At 44.0% G+C, this 19,292-nt stretch overlaps 2 protein-coding genes across 4 annotated transcripts; one reads left to right on the top strand and one right to left on the bottom strand.

Moving 5' to 3' along the window:
* Positions 1-9,262: 9,262 nt before the first annotated feature.
* LOC123161900 (transcription factor BIM2) lies at positions 9,263-13,122 on the top strand. The gene is made up of 9 exons (XM_044579714.1): positions 9,263-9,449; positions 9,647-9,814; positions 9,901-10,003; positions 10,114-10,183; positions 10,289-10,387; positions 11,364-11,517; positions 11,610-11,754; positions 12,321-12,447; positions 12,839-13,122. Exons 2-9 carry the CDS (start codon positions 9,718-9,720, stop codon positions 12,860-12,862), a joined length of 819 nt encoding a protein of 272 aa, XP_044435649.1. The 5' UTR covers positions 9,263-9,449; positions 9,647-9,717; the 3' UTR covers positions 12,863-13,122.
* Positions 13,123-13,353: 231 nt separating this feature from the next.
* On the bottom strand, positions 13,354-19,091 carry LOC123161898 (probable E3 ubiquitin ligase SUD1). Of its 3 annotated transcripts, none has more exons than XM_044579713.1 (9): positions 18,780-19,091; positions 18,081-18,590; positions 16,629-17,228; positions 16,324-16,529; positions 15,942-16,235; positions 15,155-15,312; positions 14,889-15,052; positions 14,629-14,674; positions 13,354-14,100 (listed from the first exon to the last, which is right to left on the bottom strand). In XM_044579713.1, exons 1-8 carry the CDS (start codon positions 18,990-18,992, stop codon positions 14,633-14,635), a joined length of 2,187 nt encoding a protein of 728 aa, XP_044435648.1. In that variant the 5' UTR covers positions 18,993-19,091; the 3' UTR covers positions 13,354-14,100; positions 14,629-14,632. The 3 variants fall into 3 exon arrangements, with proteins under 3 accessions (XP_044435648.1, XP_044435647.1, XP_044435646.1); XM_044579712.1 differs by having other exon boundaries at positions 14,871-15,052; XM_044579711.1 differs by having other exon boundaries at positions 14,629-14,811; positions 18,780-19,090.
* Between the last annotated feature and the right edge of the window lie 201 nt (positions 19,092-19,292).

Below are 19,292 nucleotides of genomic sequence, written 5' to 3' on the forward strand. Positions count from 1 at the left end.
CATGGTAAAATGCATAAATAAGACGTGACAGGATTGGTTATTTGGTTAATTAGGTAGGTCATGCGGTACGTCTTCTCTAGCAACCAATGAACGAATGCGTGAGTGAAAATGTCCCCCTCGTATAACTATAAGGATTACTAGTTTATATAGATGTCAAAAGAAAAAGGACTACTAGTTTCATCCAATGCGACATGGAGTTTGTGAGCTCGAGCTCACATGAGCTCAAGCGGACAATAAATTCCAAAGGAACAGTATAAAAGTTTAAAAAATTCTGGTTTTCTTTTGCAAGAAACATTGACGTTTTTTCTACATGCATGCAAATTTTCACAATGGAGTCACATTTGTGGAGGTGTGGAAAAAAAATTGACATGTGTTTTTGGAAGCATTTTGGAGCACTGTTTTTTTCCACACCTGCATGAATGTGATTTCATCATGAAAATTTACATGTGTGTAGAAAAACACCAATGTTTCTTGTCAAATCCACAGTTTTCTTTTAAAAAATTGCTACTATTCTTTTCGAATTTATTGTTCACTCGAGCTCACGATAGCACTTTTGCATCTAGTGCAAATATTATACTTAGACAACCATTTGAAACCATCTCGAATATGCACGAGTGTGCATATCATACTTTATAGAAGGGGGGGGGTAAAGAAACCCAGTCTACAAATGATTTACAACGCCTAGAGCCATGGCTCCACTCTCACCCACCCGTCCTAATACAGACTACTCACGCCTCTCCCACCTTTGAAGCTCCGCCACGATGCCACTCCAATCCCCTTTGAGCAATCCCGCTTGATGCCAAGCATTTCCTTTCGCTACAATTGTCCGTATTACACCGTCTAGCGAGGGTGAAGCTCCGTCGAAAATAATGGCATTCCTATGCTTTCAGAGCTCCCAGAGTACCAGGATCATCATGGCTCGTACGCTCTTCGGTTTCATCTCGCACCAAGCATTTAGTGAGTCGTTCACTTGAGGTGTCCATTGCGGCTTGCCAATAACCGTGCATACCGTCCTCCATATCGTCCCTGGGAAGACACATGTGAGCTCAATATGATTCAATGTCTCCGCAACCATTTGAAACCACACCAAAACAATAAATGAGGCCTGGTTCAATGAATGATCGATCCATATCCCCATTTTATTGCGTCGGTACCTAATGTGGAGATTGACCGACAAAGATGAACTGAATTGTTGTACTTTCTAAAAAATAATACTATAAATGAGCATTTTTGAAACATTAACTATTTTAATATTTTTCAGAGAGTTGAGCTTGGCTAGGCTTGACTCGGCTCAAACCGAGCCGTCCCTCTAGTCACTTGACACATAGGGTGTGTTTTCTTTTTTCTTAAAATCGCATGGAATTGTGTTTTTTTACCTTGGTGCTAAATGTTGTGTATTTATGCATTTTTTCTCTAAATCAAATTAGAATACTTCATCACAATGTCAAATGTATCTTATTTTATTAAGAAAATGTTTTATAAAGAATGCATGCACACGCGCATAAGGGCAACTCCAAGCGGAATGCCAAATAGACGGCACCAAATGTCTGTAGACATGTTCAGACGTGTCGGTGGACATTGGGCGAGGCACCGGCCATCCAACCGGAGTCACCATAAGTCCAGGCCATTTGAAACGGACCGCGCACAAACATGGACAAAATTGAAGCAAAACTGACGAAATTTGAACGAACTTCAATATTGTAGCGACCAAACCTCAAACAGTCTGATCTCTGTGCATCAGTATCATCTCTGGATCGGTAATGCTGACACGCACAGTACTCAAGGATTTATAACAGAGTTTCAATCACACACTTATTACATCGAATGTCTCAAACGAGAACTTATTACAAGAATATGGCTTAAGGCCATCTAAAATCGATAACAGCAGAAGGCTTGGAAGATAAAGTGAGTCCATCAACTCCAACGACATAGCTGAGTGAAAGACAACGACCTATGGCACCTTACTCATCGTCTGAAAAGTCTGCAACATGAAATGTTGCAGCCCGGAACAGGTTAGCACATGAAATATGCTGGCAATATAACACATAGAGTAATGACAGAATGAATGCTATCACTACATGCATATATGGCTGGTGGAAAGCTCTATGATTACAGTTTTGCATAAAGCCAATTTTATCCTACAACAAAGGAATAAATTTTATTTAACTATCATGGTGGTTGTTAAACATTGAGAAGGTTCCTCCAACTCAATCCCAATTAAACATCATCATTAACCCAATCAAATTAAATTTAGAGTGATGAGATCAACATGGTAATCTAAGAACCAGATACTCAAAACGTCCATAACCGGGGACACGGTTAACCATGATTAGTTTATACACTTTGCAGAGGTTTGCGCACTTTTCCCCACAAGACTCAAATACATCCATGGTCGAAGATTTGAGATACAGTCTTTCTGAAATAATAACTCTTTACTCTGGATGGACAGTTACACCTACTTTCTGCTATATCTGCTAGCCCACCACTGAAAGAGGTCATGCAACATACTCAACTATGCTAGAGCCGATAATAGCTTGTGGCTGCACACGGAAGTTTCTAGCATTAATAATCTTATGATCCCTTTGAGCCTGGGTGGCGGACCGTAGGATGATCACACGGGTACTCCGGGATATCCTAGGACAACGTTGGATTCTCCAAGTGCCCTAACAACCACTGGGGACTCCAGGGTGCCTCAAGCAATCCACCCAGATGTGCATTTCAGTAGCCACCTTAAGTTAACCATTAATTAACAATACTCACATCTGTCATGTATACACTCACCCAAACTACGTCTACAAGCATAGCATAGTAATATAAGCATTACGTAGAAGTAACTCTCAAAGGTTTGATAATAAACAGGCAATAGGTTCTACCTCAATCTACTTCCCAAAACCCGCATGTTATCCAGATCCTAACCATGCAACGTTTGAGGGGTGATCTAATGCAATAAAAATTGGGTAGTAAAGCGGTATGAACAAAGTGTTACTTGCCTTGCTGATGATCCGCAAAACCTAGAGACTCGTAGTAGCACGCTTCGCACTCTGGGTACTCTATCGCAAACAAACAATAACATACATAAGCACTCAAACAAGAAGCACGGGTAAAACTCAAATAAGAGATCTAACCAGAAAATTCATCTTAAGAACTCCGGTTTGCAAAAAGAATCAAATCAAACGGAGCAACGAAACTCAAACTACGAAAGAAACAAGATCCATTTACTAATCTAGACTAAAGTCAAATTTTACAGTACCAAAATCTTGTTCAAGTTGGTTAAACAGAAAGAGGGCTTTGAGACAAAGATCTAGGCGCTTGAACGTCCGCTATTTAACTAAACCGGGAAAAACCGAACCGATCTAATCTAAAAAAACGAATCTAGGGTTTATGAAATAAAATCGATCGGTTTTTTTAAAAAACCGGCGGCTACCTCGGCAAACGTGTCGTCAGCGGCGGGCGGTGGTTCCGGGGGCGGCGGGCAACTCCGGCGGGGCGGCGGGGCGGCGGCGGCGGCGGCTAGCAGCGGCTAGGGTTTCGGCGGCGGCGGCGGGGTGGGCTGGCGGGGTGGGCTGCGGGGCAGGGGCGGCTTATAAGGCCAGGGCGGCGGGGAAGTCCGGGTCGCCCACGGCCCGTAGGTCGGTTAGACTTTTTTTTTAAATATTCCGACGCGCAGAAAAACGATTAAAAGAAATACTAAACGGACTCTAAAAATCCTGAAATAAATTTTCCCCGTCCTCTAAAAATATAGCGGACAAAGTGAACATTTATTTGGGCCTCTAATGCAATTTTGAAAAACACATTTTTTTCTAATTCAAATAAAATAGCGATAAAACTTCGAATAAAATACTTATTTGATTTTAATATTTTCCCTTCAATATTTCTTTATTTTGGAGAAGTCATTTTATCCCCTCTCTTTTATTTTCATATGAGAAATATTCAAAGAGAAAAATAATTAAAACTAAATGATCCTCTTTTCAAAATTTGAGAAAACTCAAATATGAAAATAACGAAATCCCCAACTCTCTCCGTGGGTCCTTGAGTTGCGTACAATTTCTAGGATCAACCAAAAATGCACTAAAATATGATATCCAATGATGATCTAATGTATAACATTCCAAATTGAAAATTTGGGATGTTACAAACCTACCCCCTTAAGATGAGTCTCGCCCTCGAGATTCAGGTTGGATAGAAAATAGGTGCGGGTGGTCCTTCCATAGGTCTTCCTCTCATTCCCAGGTGGCTTCATCCTCGGTATGGTGGCTCCACTAAACTTTGCAGAATTTGATAACCTTGTTGTGTGTGACTCGGCTCGCAAACTCGAGAATCTTCACTGGTTTCTCCTCGTAGGTCAAAACGCTATCCAACTGAATCGCTTCTAGTGGCACTGTATCTCTCAGAGGAATATCGGCCATCTCTGTGTGGCACTTCTTCAACTGGGAAACGTGAAACACATCGTGAACTCCTGACAATCCTTCTGGCAATTCCAACTTGTAAGCAACTTCTCCCATACGCTCCAAAACTTTGTATGGTCCCACAAAACGTGACGCTAACTTTCCCTTAACTCCAAAACGCTTAACTCCTCGAAGTGGGGACACACGAAGATAAAATCTGTCTCCGACTTCGTAAACTGTCTTCTTGCGTTTAGAATCCGCATAGTTCTTCTGCCTAGACTGGGCTACCTTGAGTCTATCACGAATCAGCTTAACCTTTTCTTCAGACTCCTTAATCAAATCTGGTCCAAACAACTGACGGTCTCCAACTTCATCCCATAACAACGGTGTCCTGCACCTCCTTCCGTACAAAGCTTCGAAAGGGGCCATCTTCAAACTGGCTTGATAGTTGTTGTTGTAAGAGAATTCTGCATACGGCAAATTGTCGTCCCAACTAGATCCATAATCTAGCGCACAAGCTCTCAACAAGTCCTCCAGAATATGATTGACTCTCTCGGTCTGTCCATCTGTCTGTGGATGAAAGGCTGTACTGAATTCTAGCCTGGTACCCAAAGTCTCATGCAACTGATTCCAGAACTTTGAGGTAAATTGGGTTCCTCTGTCTGATACAATGGTCCTCGGAACTCCATGCAGACATACGATCCTGGTCATGTATATCTTGACCAATTTAGCACTGGTGTAAGTGGTCTTCACTGGGATGAAATGAGCTACTTTCGTCAACCGATCGACTACAACCCATATCGAGTCATAGCCTGAACGAGTCCTGGGCAAACCCGTGATAAAATCCATGCCTAGCTTGTCCCACTTTCATTCGGGTATCGGCAATGGCTGTAGCAATCCTGCTGGCTTCTGATGCTCTGTCTTTACTCTCTGACATACATCACATACTGCTACATACTCAGCAATATCCTTCTTCATTCTGGTCCACCAGAAACTGTCCTTCAAATCCAGATACATCTTGGTATTTCCTAGGTGAATCGAATATGGCAAATCATGGGCCTCCTGCAGAATCAACTTCCTGATCTCGGGGTCATTAGGCACATATACCCGGTCCTCAAACCATAAGGTATCGTGCTCATCCTCACGAAATCCTTTGGCCTTTCCTTTGCTCATCATTTCCTTTATCTCGGTAATCTCCTTGTCCGTCTTTTGGGCTTCTCTGATTTTATCCATCAAAGTAGACTGAATTTCCAATGCTGCTATATAGCCTCTCGGAACTATTTCCAGACATAGCTCAAGATCCTCTGCTAACTCCTTGGGTAATTCTCCGGTCATGAGTGTATCGACATGACTCTTGCGACTTAACGCATCGGCTACTACGTTAGCCTTTCCGGGATGATAGTGTAACCTCATATCATAATCCTTGATGAGCTCCAACCATCTCCTTTGCCTGAGATTCAACTCCTTCTGCGTGAAGATATACTTCAAACTCTTGTGATCCATGTACACCTCACAATGGTTTCCGATGAGAAAATGTCTCCATGTCTTCAACACATGCACTACGGCTGCTAACTCCAAATCGTGTGTATCATAATTCAACTCATGGGGTTTAAGTTGTCGTGAGGCATATGAAACAACTTTTCCCTCCTGCATCAACACTGCTCCAATTCCACGACGAGAAGCGTCGCAATACACTTGATAATCCTTGCGTTGATCTGGAAGAATCAACACTGGGGCTGTAACCAAGCGTTTCTTCAACTCCTGAAAACTGGCCTCACATTCCTTAGTCCATTTAAACTTGGTGTCCTTCTTCAACAACTCTGTCATGGGCTTTGCAATCTTAGAGAAATTCTCAATGAACCTCCGGTAGTATCCTGCGAGTCCAAGAAAACTCCGGATCTCTCCAACTGACGTGGGTGCTTCCCAATTTGTCACAGTGACAACCTTGGTGGGGTCTACTGATGTGGGAAGAATTGATGGAGAGGTGGCTATGCGTGAGATATTTGCGGAGTTTTATTCGGGTTTTTATTCTATATCTAATTAATGACCCACTTAATGCTACCTTGGTTACTAGTTAAAATTGGGGCCCTCTGATTTCGGGGCCCCCGTTCGGTCGCTCTGGCTGCACTTGCGGACATACGGCCCTGGTTATGGGTGGGCCTGGGGTGTCGGAGTCCGACTCACTCAAACCTCCCTTAGTTTGGTATCCGTTTAAGGCCTAGTTCTTTTGCCAGAATCTGGGGATTCTTCCAGAATCTGACCCCTACTCAGCTTCTCCCAGATTTTTTGAGCCTCATTTGTTTTTACAATCCTATCTAGTTAGGGTCTAATTAGACAGGATTGTAAAACAAATGGGGCTCAAAGATTCTGGGAGAAGCTGGGTAGGGGTCGGATTCTGGGAGAATCCTCGGATTCTGGCAAAAGAACTGGGCCTAAGAGCATCTCCAGCCGCGCCCCCAACAGGCCCCCCATGCGACTTTTTTGGTGTCGACGCCAAAAACACGCCCCAGTCGCGCCCCCAGGACGACGAAAAGCGCCGGTTCGGCCCTTTTTTCCGCCCGGCGGCCGCAAGCCGAACCCGGCACACTGGGGGGATCGGGGGCTCCAGCGCAAGGGAAAAGCGTGGCTGGCCCACGTCGTCAGGTGAAAAGTCAAGATTTTCTTTCCCGACTCGCCTCCCACCCCCTGCGTCCTCGGCCGCCACTAGCTATATCCCGACGCCGCCCGCCGCCCTTCACCGCTAGATAGCCATTCCCCGCCGGAAAAATAGCAGAGGTTCACCGCGGGCCCGCGGCAGCCCCTCCGACAGCAGCTGGGCGTTTCCGGCCACCGTTTCTGGCCGCGGAGGGGCAGTTTAGCGGTGGGTGCACGCCCACCGGGCGCAAGGTGTTCGGCGATTTGCCTGCCTCGGCGATGGACTCGGATGACGAGGAAGCGCTTGCCGCGCTGCTGGAGGAGGAAGCCGAGGCCGACGTCCGGGAAGAAGAGCATCTCATGGTGCTCGCCGCCCTCGCACTCCTTCTTTGGTATGCCAGGAACTCACAATGACATCAACGTGCTGTAGTGATCTCCTGTCTTTGCCAAGCTTGTTGAAGGTCATTCTCCTCCGGTGAACTTTGAGATCAATGGGCGACACTATAACAAGGGGTACTATCTAGCTGATGGCATCTATCCGAGATGGTCGACATTTGTGAAGACCATCTCAAACCCTGTGCCAGGAGGTAAGAACGCCTGGTTTGCGAAGATTCAGGAGGCTTGCAGGAGAATGTCGAGCGGGCATTTGGTGTGCTCCAATCTCGATTTGCTGTTGTCTGGTACCCCGCTCAGACCTGGTCGAAAGATCAAATGTGGGAGATCATGACCTGCTGTGTCATCTTGCACAACATGATCATTGAGAGCGAGCATGAAGAGCCAGTGTTTGACACTGAACCATACCACAGGCAAGGTCCTCTTGCCCAAGTTGATCACCAGCTACCGGCAACCTGAACCGCCTACCTCAGTATGCGTCAAGAGATCCGAGACCCACAGGTGCATCATCAACTGCAGCAGGATCTGGTGGAGCACCTATAGAGGCTCAAGGGCGACGCCGGGCGCGACGTGTGATGAAATATGAGTTTTTATTTGTTGAACTATATAATTTGTATTGAACTATTTTGTTGAAGCATTTGATTTTTCTGTGATGAAATATGTGATAAAAAATATTTATGTTGATAATTGAACGCCGAGCCACGGCGAACCACGTCGAATATGGGCCTATTCTCGCCCATATGGGCCCTTTTCGCGAAAATGGGGCTGAAAAGTGGGCCAACATCGGTGCCTGGGGCGAGCTGGGGGGCGACGACTGGGCGCAAAACCGCCCCAAGCGCCGAATGTATCGTCGGCTCGCCCCCAGGGGGCAATTTTTATGCGTCCTGGGGGGGGGCAACGGCTGGAGATGCTCTAAGGATGGTCTGAACGATCAAAATTGTTTCGACCGTCCGTTTTTGACATTTACAGTTGATTTGGAGAGATCCCGCTTTGGAGTTACCCTAATTGGCTAATTGCAAAAATGGATTTTTTGTCAAAAAGACTATCTGCTCAACAAAATTGACAAAAAAGACTATATCTCTAGAACGTATTGACAGAAAGGACCGGCTGCTCCGTGGCGGAAGGCGCGACAGCTGACATGTGGCGCATGCCGCCACGTGCGGAGGCGGCAGGGGCTGCCGCCGTAGACCCAGGCGGTAGGTGCTGCGAAACAGAAAACAGCGCCCAGCTGCGAGCCGCGACGGAACAGAGTGGGCCGTGGGCCCGGCTCTCAGTCCAACGTGAAGGCCGCCGCCACTCCATCCGGCGGCATATGCATTGTTTTCCTTAAAATATCTTGACCCCGCTGGATCCCTCTACACAATTTTATCCTGTCATGTCATGCTCTCCATGTACCTGGAAGCCCTTTTTTCAGCAATAAATCTCACTTGCATGCTATGCTCACGTGCTTGAACAACTTAGCTCCCCACTATGCCTGCGCGCGTTCGCAGTGTCATGCACGCCTGGCCGTCGCGCGCTCCAGCCGCCTGCCTTGCGCTCCAGCACAGCAACCCGCCTCGTAGCACTCAAACATATGAAAAAATAGTGCATGCCGCGTGGTGGAGTGGCTGCACCCTCCACGTGGGCTGAAAGCTAGGCCCCACGGCCCCACTCTGTTTCGTCGCGGCTCACAGCTAGCGTCTATTTCTGTTTCACGGCACCTGCCTGTGGCGGCAGGGGATGCCGCCTTCCCATGTGGCGGCAGGCGCCACGTGTCGGCTGCCGCGCCTGCCGCCACGTCCCAGCTGGTCTTTTTTTGTCAATTTGATCTAAAAATGGTCTTTTCTGTCATTTGCATTGAGCAGGTGGTCTTTTTGAACAAAAAATCGCAAAAATGCCCCTACAAGTTTTTTTTCGTGTTCCTTGCAATTTTGACTGAGAAAAAAACTCATTGAACGCCCGCGCCGCTCCGATCTTCTTTTCCGGCGACGGCGGCGGTGGAGGCGGTGGTGGCAGTTTGGCTTCGCTCTTCCTTGGTCTGAGGATCTCCACCCGCAGGTATTCTTCTTTCCAAACACTACTCCTCTACTTCAGTGGAGTGGAGTGAAGATCTATCCTAACATGGGTTAATTCCTTGGAATTGTCGCTGACGAACCCTAGCTTGGATTGCGTAAAGAAACCCTAGCTTTGATTGTTCTGGGTTGATTCTCCTTTACTGCGGCAAATTTGATCCAAATTCCTCTTCTCCTTTTCAGTTTGTGCAGGATTTGGTTGCCGTGCGGTGGTCGGCCGGCTAGGGCAGGCGGCGGGGCCGGTCTCCTCTCTCATGCAGAATCGAATACAATCCCATCCTGCCGGAGCCTCGTCCTCTGCCTCCAGCGGCGGAGACGGCTCTGGTTCAGGCTTCTGTCTCAGTGATATAAGTCAGTTTTCTTCTGTCAACCCCTTCACATCATTTGATGAACTCGTATCAATGAATCTGGTACAACCGTACAATGCCATATTGCAGTGGAAATCGATGCTGGCAGCGGAGGAGACCACAAAGCACCAGGCTCCCCGAGGTCCAAGCATTCCGCTACAGAGCAGAGACGTCGCTGCAAAATCAATGAGAGGCAAGCCCCCAAATGCCCACCCTAGTCCATCCATTATGAACTAAATTATTCTTTCTGTGATATTACCCCCTGTCTATCGACAACCGTTAGCATTACTAACTGCAATGCAGATTTCAGATACTTCGTGATCTTGTACCACAAAGCGACCAGAAGAGAGATAAGGCCACATTCCTTTTGGAGGTCCTTGTTTTCTTCCCTTTCTCATGACTCCCTTTCCCCTATTTTGATAAGGATACCTGTGTATGCACTCCAGTGCACATATGAAGCAGTTGTTATCCTCTGCAGGTGATTGAATATGTCAAATTCTTACAAGAAAAGGTACAAAAGCATGAAGCATGTGCTGGTGGAGACTGGAGCCAAGAAAATACAAAATTGGCGCCTTGGGTAATCCACATTTCACTGGCCTCCGCTATTCATTACAGAAGCGTGGCTGCTATTTGCTATGCCATGCCAGTTCAAATTTGTGTGGTAAAGAATAATAAGAAAAACAAAATACTAAATTGGTACCTTGGGTAATCCACATTTCATTGGCCTCCCCTATTCATTTCATAAGCATGCCTGCTATTTGCTATGCCATGACAGTCAAATTTGTATGTGAAAGAATTGTATATGAAAATATCATATATGGCAGCCTAAATAAAGATTAACATGACAGCCATTACAATTTGCACCACTAAAGCATCAACAGAAATTATAGATTATTATGAATTTACTTTCCAGTACACATTCAGGAGAAATGTGTCCGGTTCGTTTATTAGATCCGCAACTAGCAACTTATTTCATTGCTGTTCACTGGAAATCTGTGACTCCAAAATCCTATGCAGCCGAGTAGAAAATTCTACCATAGAATTTCCGTGATGGAAAGTGTGCAAAGGTGAAGTTCACTATAATTTAACACCGCAAATCTTTTGAATTTTGTCAGCAAGTAGTGACTAACGTTCACTGTGGGTATATGCACAATGATTCAGTCATAAGTAATTAACCGAATTATTCTGTTCAGAAAAAAACAGTAAACCAATAATAGTAACTCATACATCATGTTGTGATTTATGGGTGTCATATTTTACTGCCTGTGCTAAAAAATATACACTGCTGAACAGCGGCGCAGTATCTCATATTTAACTTCTGATATGTTAGTTGAAATCAAATATTGACGTGTTAAGAAAAAATCAGGCCAAATCTGATGTTATTATCATTTCCACGCAGTCAATAATTGGAAATTTTATATTAGCTGTTAAAGTTAGGGATGTTTCACTGCACTCTTTCTAGGTATGTTTCTGAACAGATGGATTAATAGCGTTCAGCAATGCCTGGGGTTGAAACCTTAAAATTATTGAAATAACATGTTATATTATAACAGAGTAGCAATCGAGTACCAGTTGACCTCATGCCAGGTGTAGCACCCACAACAAAAATTGGCTCTGCTGGAAACTTTCTGGACAACAGCATCCCCACCATGCCAGAAATGCTGCAAAATGCTGAAACAGTAGTAGAACCAGCCAAGTTAAATGCAGGTATACGTAGATAATATGGTCTGTGTGAGTTGTTAGCCTTTTAGATTGTACTATTCAACAACGGGTGCTAATTGCTCTCATTTTTTTCTCAGATATTATAGAATCACAGTACCAGTCCCAATGGCAAGAGCTTTCATGTCCAGCGGATTGCCTTGTGGACAGTGAAATGAGCAATGAAAAAGAAGAATTGACTATAGATGAGGGTACCATAACTGTTTCCAGCGTGTACTCCCAAAAGTATGTTTCTAGCCTCCGCAAAATTCTCTGAAATTTTCCTTACTGATAATGCTACTAGTAGTTTTAGAGTTACTGGAACGAAGAAAGGGATTGCTATTCTTTATGGTACATATAATGCTAACTGCAAAAGATTTCTCAACTTGTTCTTGCCTGATATTTTATTCATTTCTTTGAACTCCAGTGTGTGTATGATGGAAAAAAAAGTGTATGTAAATACATAAATATTTACCCGAGTCGCCTCCGATGCCCCAATACAAGGTGTCATATCCGTATCTGATACCTATATCGAATACATATTATGCCATGGATACACTTGGATACATATCCACCCAGTATTGGGTTGGGCAAATACACACGTGTTATCCGCGCTGCGGTTCATAAGAAGTGATTCCATATGTTAGCATCTTTTTGTTAACCTTGAGGATGGAATTATCTTCGTCATCCATTTAGATGCATTTTCTTTTCTAATCAATTGCTCTGCATTTGGTATTCCTACATGTTCTTTTGACATTCATCTTGAACAGCTTTGACTCACACAACCATTATTTGTAATTCTTCTTAAACAGCCTATTTACAGCTTTGACTAATGCAATGGAAAATTTGGGCATCGATTTGTCACAAGCTAGCGTCACCGTGAATGTCAATCTGGGCAGGAGAGCAATTTCCAGGTCTACTAATATATCCAGTGCAAAGGTAACTGAAATAGTTTGAAATGCGTCTATCATGGAATATATTTATTTAGCATGTTGCAAAAAAAAAAGGAGTCATGATTAGCAGCCTAACTTTGTTCTCAACCACAATATGGTCCATGGTTAATACAGTGGCACATGTGATACATTAGAGGCTGGACCTTAGAAACACAATCTGTTATCCATATACGTAATACAGAGTATTATTCTAAGACCTAGTATGTTTTTGTAAAACGGAAGTATAATAGAGATGGCAAATAGTAGATTCTTGCTATTACAAAAGTCAATTTACTTGTAATTTTTCATTGAAGGACTTGTATTATGCAAGCGCTGTCTATTTTTACTTTACTACCGGCTTGCTACTTGCCTGATCTTATTTCTTTAAATGGGAGCAGAAAGACATGCCAGCCGCAAACTGAATCATGCAAGGTACTGGGCAGGCCAAAAGCTGTTAGGAATCTGAGGAAGCGTTGAAGAGGCGGTCTAGTAGGAACCATTTCCCCTGGAGAATTCTCGTCTCTTGACTTGGTTTTTTGTATAAACCCTTTCTGCTATATCTTCCTGTGGCCCTCCCTTGATCCTCGTTGATTGTAAATTAAATTGGAATATGTGAAAGCATACTATATTATGTGCACATTTGTTGTATATGATGTTAGCTGACTGTCGGTCTGTCCGGAAACTACAGGCTACCCGGTCTCAGAAGGAAAAAGGAAAAACTGCAACACTTTATTTTGTTTACTTTCTTCTCTCCAGAGACGAGAGCTCTTTCCCATGTCTCCCTACACTACACCCACGGTCACCACAAACCAACAGAAAACGGTTTCTGGATAAATTTTTGAGTTCTGTGAGCTTTGTCCAAACGATAGATTCTGCGACATGCCTGAATCAGCAGCAAACGGCTACAGCCCTAGAAACAAGCAGAAAACCTTGGAATTTGATAACATTGCCTGAATCAGCACCAGACCAAGGCCCTTGGGTAATGACGATCGCAGAAAAACGTATGAGATTCCTGAGAACCACAGGCTATTACAACCACGATAACGATCAAACTCTCAACATTCCGCATCCTACCAAACCGGCACAAGATCGTGACTAACAGCTGATGGCAACTAAACCTACATCCATATTTACAAGCAAGCTACCTCTGCGACATCTCACTGTATCATCTCCATCAGTAACACGGCCTCTTCGCTTCCTGGCGCCGACTGTTGTTCTGTTTAAACCTAACTACTATAGAAAACTGAGTTGCAACTTGCAAGGAGAAGGGCCTTCAGCTGTTGTCAGTGTAGTCTTGCAGCCTCTGCCCTATAATATAGCGCTCATCCCTGATAGAATCGTGGAGTTTCACCAGGGCACCCCAGAATACCTTGGCAAGGTAGCAGAGCCCACACAAGGCGAGGCTGCCCAGCCATGCGAAATGGTACACCGCCGAGTTCACCGCAGCAGAGTAACCAAACCTTGGGAAAAGGCCCTTCGCAAGCACATAAGGAACACCTAGAACAATCACTAGCTTCATGGTGACAGGCATCAATATATCTTGAAAGACCCACTTTGTCCTCAACCCTGCAAAACCATCGTCCTTTGCTCGAGTAAGCTTCCAGTCCCATCTTCCATCAATGAAATGAGCCAGGAAAGGCGCGTCCCTTGTCCAATGAGCCTTCAACAATGGTAACAAAAATATCTAATTAGAATAACTTGGCAAATTACCAGCAAACTACATTAAGTAACCATGTGGCCATTGCAAGATCAGTCAGAATAGAAACTCAGCCATCATTGAGCAGATATTGGCAGTTGATACTTGATAGCATTCTTGATGTGGCACGGGAGACGGGTTAAATATTGCAGGCTTTCTCAATGGGAAGAGTCAATTACAAAATTATTGGGACTAATAACGACAAAACAGCTTTGCAAATGAGATCGACTAAAATAAAATATGCACTGTTCATTTTGATAATTCGCTTTAGCAAGGAAACTATGCATTTTGCAACTGGTACAATTTGGGTGTCATGTACTCGCTCCGTTCCTGGTTTTAGTTCGAACTAAAACCACGGCAGGTATTTTGGAATGGAGGGAGTAGCAAATTTTCGCAAACAAGTGTGATCGCCTGATTACTGCCAAGTTTGGTACATACATGATAAATACAAGTTAAGAGGTCAGAAAAGTGACAAGACAGGTTGCATCTCACCAAATTAGTCCAGAATTTCAGCAATAGCAGCCCCAGGAACCAAATGCTGAAAAGGTCGAGAACTGGAATGTCATCAGCAGGCACAATGAAGGGTGACATCACTAGAAAATCAACCAGAAACTTGAAGGGTGATATCAGGAGAAAATCAACCAGCAGTCCTATCAGAATGGGAATGATAACAATCTGGCAACAAACAACAAGTTACTGAACTGTATATCTCAAAAAAAAAAAAATTAAACCACCTCGATTAAAATGCTCACCCATATGAACAAAAGAGGAGAGCTCTTCAGAGCTGTTATACCCCACTTGCAGATGACAGAAGCTAGAAGGCATGTTCTCCCAGAAGTCATGTTGACAAATGATTCTCTAGAGGCGGCAATAATAGTTGATATGGTGCAAAATCCAACAGCAAATGCAAACAGATCTAAAAGAAAGATTGCCCAAGTAAGCCCAAATAAGATGAATAACATAAACAAATATTTACTTCATTTACAGAGGAATTTCAGTGATCATAAACAATTATTACCATTGAACTTAAATCCGCCTGCTACTGGCAGCTGAGGGATGGCCAACAATAATGCACGCCCAACTGAGATTGGAAAGATAAGCACAACAGTGTTGAATATCACAACAGTCAACCATGCTAGCACAACAAGCAGTGTCATTCGAACTGCAACAGATCTCCTGTTACAATGTGTAAGAAGGGTAAATATCTTCTAAAAATATTGTGCAGCCAACATCTTAAGTTTGCAAAACATTAATTAGTTTAATGGTAAAAAATGAGCAGGCAAGTATAGCAAATAAAACGAGATTAGGAGAAAAATCAAAGAAAATATAATTTATTTTGACTGAAGACTAAAATTGTCGTACTGAAGATGCAACAACGGCACACATATTTGTTTCTTGAAGTTTCGTTTTTACACTATCCATAGTGCCCGTGTGGAAGTAATATCAGACAGTACAACCCTATATGGATTTCACTTCAATATTTGATCCAGTTGTACAAGTTTGAGGATCCAAATATTCGATTTTCCAGTTCTGTGACATACTTGAACCACCTATGCAATGTTTAACCCCCAAATGATGGAGATTGCTGTGACAAGACACATTTGGGAAGATATACTGAGATAGACCAAACACCAACACTACTCCCTATCCACCAGAATGCATGTATCTTAAATGAATAGTCAACAATGAGATCATAAAGAAATAAAATTAGATCATAAGTATTAGAGAATGGGTGTGGCAGCATCAGGATACAAAATAGTGGAGAATGTACAGTCCCTTGAATGGACAAAAATATGGGAGCTTACCTATTAGCCATAGCTTCATAAGTGCTGCCATACTGGTCATTTGGTGCAACACTATTACTAACCTCATGTCTACAGGCTCCATCAGGCTGGACAATCAACAAATCTAATAGATCAAGAGCTTGTCCAGTAGTGGCAAACCAATTTCGCAGTATCTTCTCCACCAGTTTGTGAGGTTGAAGGTATTTGAGTGTATTGCAAATGAGAAAGCTCAGAAAAACAATGCCAGAAAGTAACTCTGCATAGGTCCGTGGCGCTTGCCAAAATGATGTGCCCTTAGTAGGAGGATCGAAGTAGCTACAGTTCATAATATTAAAATAAATGCGTTGAATCGCCAAAGACTGGCAGATGCATAAGATGAAGAAGAAAAAAAAAGAATACTTACGTGATATCTAATGGGAACAACTTAGGTGCCAATCCACCAGCGATTTGAACGGGAACAAGAAAGACCATACCAACATTGATAATGCCAGCAAAAAGACGAGGAAGCTTCTTGAAAGAAATAATATAAAATGGTTCGCGCATGGATAGTTTCACATTATGCTCTTCAGCAAGATGGACAAATGGAATACTAACTCCTGGCCTCAATATCTATTCACAAGCAAACAAAAAAAATCACTGTTACACCCCTGAAACATATACTGCATGCACTATGAAATGATGAGATCACAAATACAGTACGATAAATACCGGGCGAAGAAGACTGGACAACTTGGAGCGTAGTATCAAAAAGATGCATCCAGTAAGCCAATGTAGAATAATAGAAGAAAAGGATGAAGTCCACAGAAGTTTGAACCTTTGATGTATTGTTGCACCAAACATTTTCGAAGTACAGATATCAAGAGACCAGCCAAAGAGCAAGGGAAATACTATAACCATGTTTATGACATTAAGAGAAAAGTTGGCAAAAGTGATCAAATTTGCGATCCCTCTGAAGAACATCTGGCAGAGAGAGAATGTCTTGCGGACCATTACATGTATACGATGCAGCCATCTAAAGGGGCTCAACAACCAGCATATCCCATCAGCCAAGATCTTGAAGAAAATGGCAATCAGAAGGCGCTCTCCCCTTGAGTATTGATGGAAAGTATGCATCCCAGCAAAAGTTACACCCAGTGAAAAGATGAATCCATATCCAATTAAAATGATATAAGCTGTTGAAGCGTATGAGTTGACATCATCCACATTTCCAAAATTGAAACATGAAACACACCATAGGATTATCCTTCCCAACGTGAACGGAACAAAACCAAACATGAAAGCAATGCCTATATCAACTATTATCACCACCTGAATAGAAAATTATTTAGTTAGAATTTTCTGCAACTAAGTATATTAGAAAAGATAAGCAGAAGATATCTGAAGCCTCCGTCCTACAAAAGCAATAAAGCATCCACATATGGTGTTGAAGCATTGTCCAAAAATGTTGTAGATAAAACCATGGTGGAACTAGCCCAACAAGGCAACAAAAGCTCCCGCAACAGCACAATGATTAAAGCACCAAGGAGGACAAGGTTAGCCACTCATGGTGGTGCACTCAAAATAATGGCCTAAGAAATCCTAAACCTACATATTCGGAATAGTCATCCAACATTGTAATTTCTACGTCTCCAGGGTCCAGACTGATGGACAGCAAACCATATTGATGATGTCTCTCCCAATTGCAGGGTAGGAAAAAAGGTAAAGAACTGAACGCCATACAGTTTTACAAATGAACTCGTACTATTTTGGTCCAGGTGATAACCAAATCATTTAAGTTTTGCTATTACTAGCAATAGCCAGGACCGTAAGCGGCATCTTCACCTTGAACTGGAGTTATACTCTACCATGACCAATGTTAAGCAAAACCATCACAAGATGTGCTTAATCTCTAGATTTTCTTTTTGCGAGTAATCTCTAGAGTATAACTTCACTAATCAGTACTCTACTACTGCAGGTAGAATGTAGAATCCTCCCATCACAGTAAATAAGGAACAGTAGTTGGTGTTTGATGAAAAAACCCTTAATGCCAGGCTCTTGTGAATTACAATTTGCTTCTCTATTACTCATAAGATGTGAAAAGCTTGTGGACGTTCCCTCAAAAAAGGAAAACGATAAATGTACAGTCAGAGGGCACCGGGGAGATCAAAGCAAGAAGCATACCATCAAGGAAGCTTCCACGGTATGCAGCGCAAGGACTTGCAGGCTATCCAATCCCCCAAATCTGTTCTGAAGGTGAGTTTCCAGGCGAGCAACCCAGAGAGCAAATGGAGCAACAGCATCAGCACCAATTCTGGCAAGCCCGTTAAGCTGTCTAAAATGGCCAAGGTCCCTGACGAAGGCTCTTCTGATAGAAACACAGGCGAATATGGTATCCACGGAAGGCATGAACCTGAACCTGTAGAACCCATCTGCGAAGGAGGTGGCGGAGAGACGGAGGGAGAGCAGGTGTCGCACTTGAGCAAAGCTCCTGGAGAGAGCGAGGCGCCATGTCCAGAGAGTGGTGACGGGCATGATGAATTCCCAGACGAGGACCGCGACGACGAGGGAGAGCAGCACGATAACCCAGCCCATGACCTTGTTGGCCAAGCCGAGCATGAATTCGGAGAGGGGCAGCCTCGCAGGAGCGTTTGGAGCGTAGAGAGGGCTGATGGTGATCTCGCGGCTGCACACCTGATCGAACGAGCACAGAAACATGAGCACCGCGTCGAATTGGAAACCCGGAGATCAGCTAAGCGCAGACCACACAGCAGCAACAGCATGAATCGAAATTACTAGCAAAAAAACAAGGGCATGGACCATTCATGGCGGATACGATCGATGCCGAGTGAGGGTGGGCGGAGGGGAAGACTGGAGGGGTACCTCGCACCGGGATTGGCGGCTGGTGGCGAGCCATCGGAGGAGGCAGTCGTCGTGGACGAACCTGATGCTGCCGCTGCAGGCGCAGGGGCGGCGCAGGGGGCGATCCGCCTCGGCGGGGAAGCGGCAGATGCGGCACTGGTCCCCATCTTCGTCATCCGAGCCATCCGCCGCGGAGGAGAGCGCAGTCTCTGGCGGAGGGACGACGGCAGCCATCCTCGGCGAAGCTTCCCTTGGTCTCTGGTCTCTCCCTCCCCCTTCTCGGAACAAGACACCTTCCGTGCGCTTCCTCTTTCTCTCGCTTCCTCGGCCGACACCCACCCTAGCTTGTCTTTATTGGCTTGCTGTTGCTAACACTCTCTCGTACTTTTTCTGAATCACACTAAGCTCCTTTGATTGATTAAAAAAATCATAGGATTTTCGGAGGATTAGATTTTTTTTCAACTTTGTCTACCTTCAATCGTTTGATTTGTAGGATCGAATCCTGTATAATTTTTCTTCAGAAAATTATTTGTA

Source organism: Triticum aestivum, chromosome 7B, assembly GCF_018294505.1.
Source record: "Triticum aestivum cultivar Chinese Spring chromosome 7B, IWGSC CS RefSeq v2.1, whole genome shotgun sequence".
NCBI lineage: Eukaryota > Viridiplantae > Streptophyta > Magnoliopsida > Poales > Poaceae > Triticum > Triticum aestivum.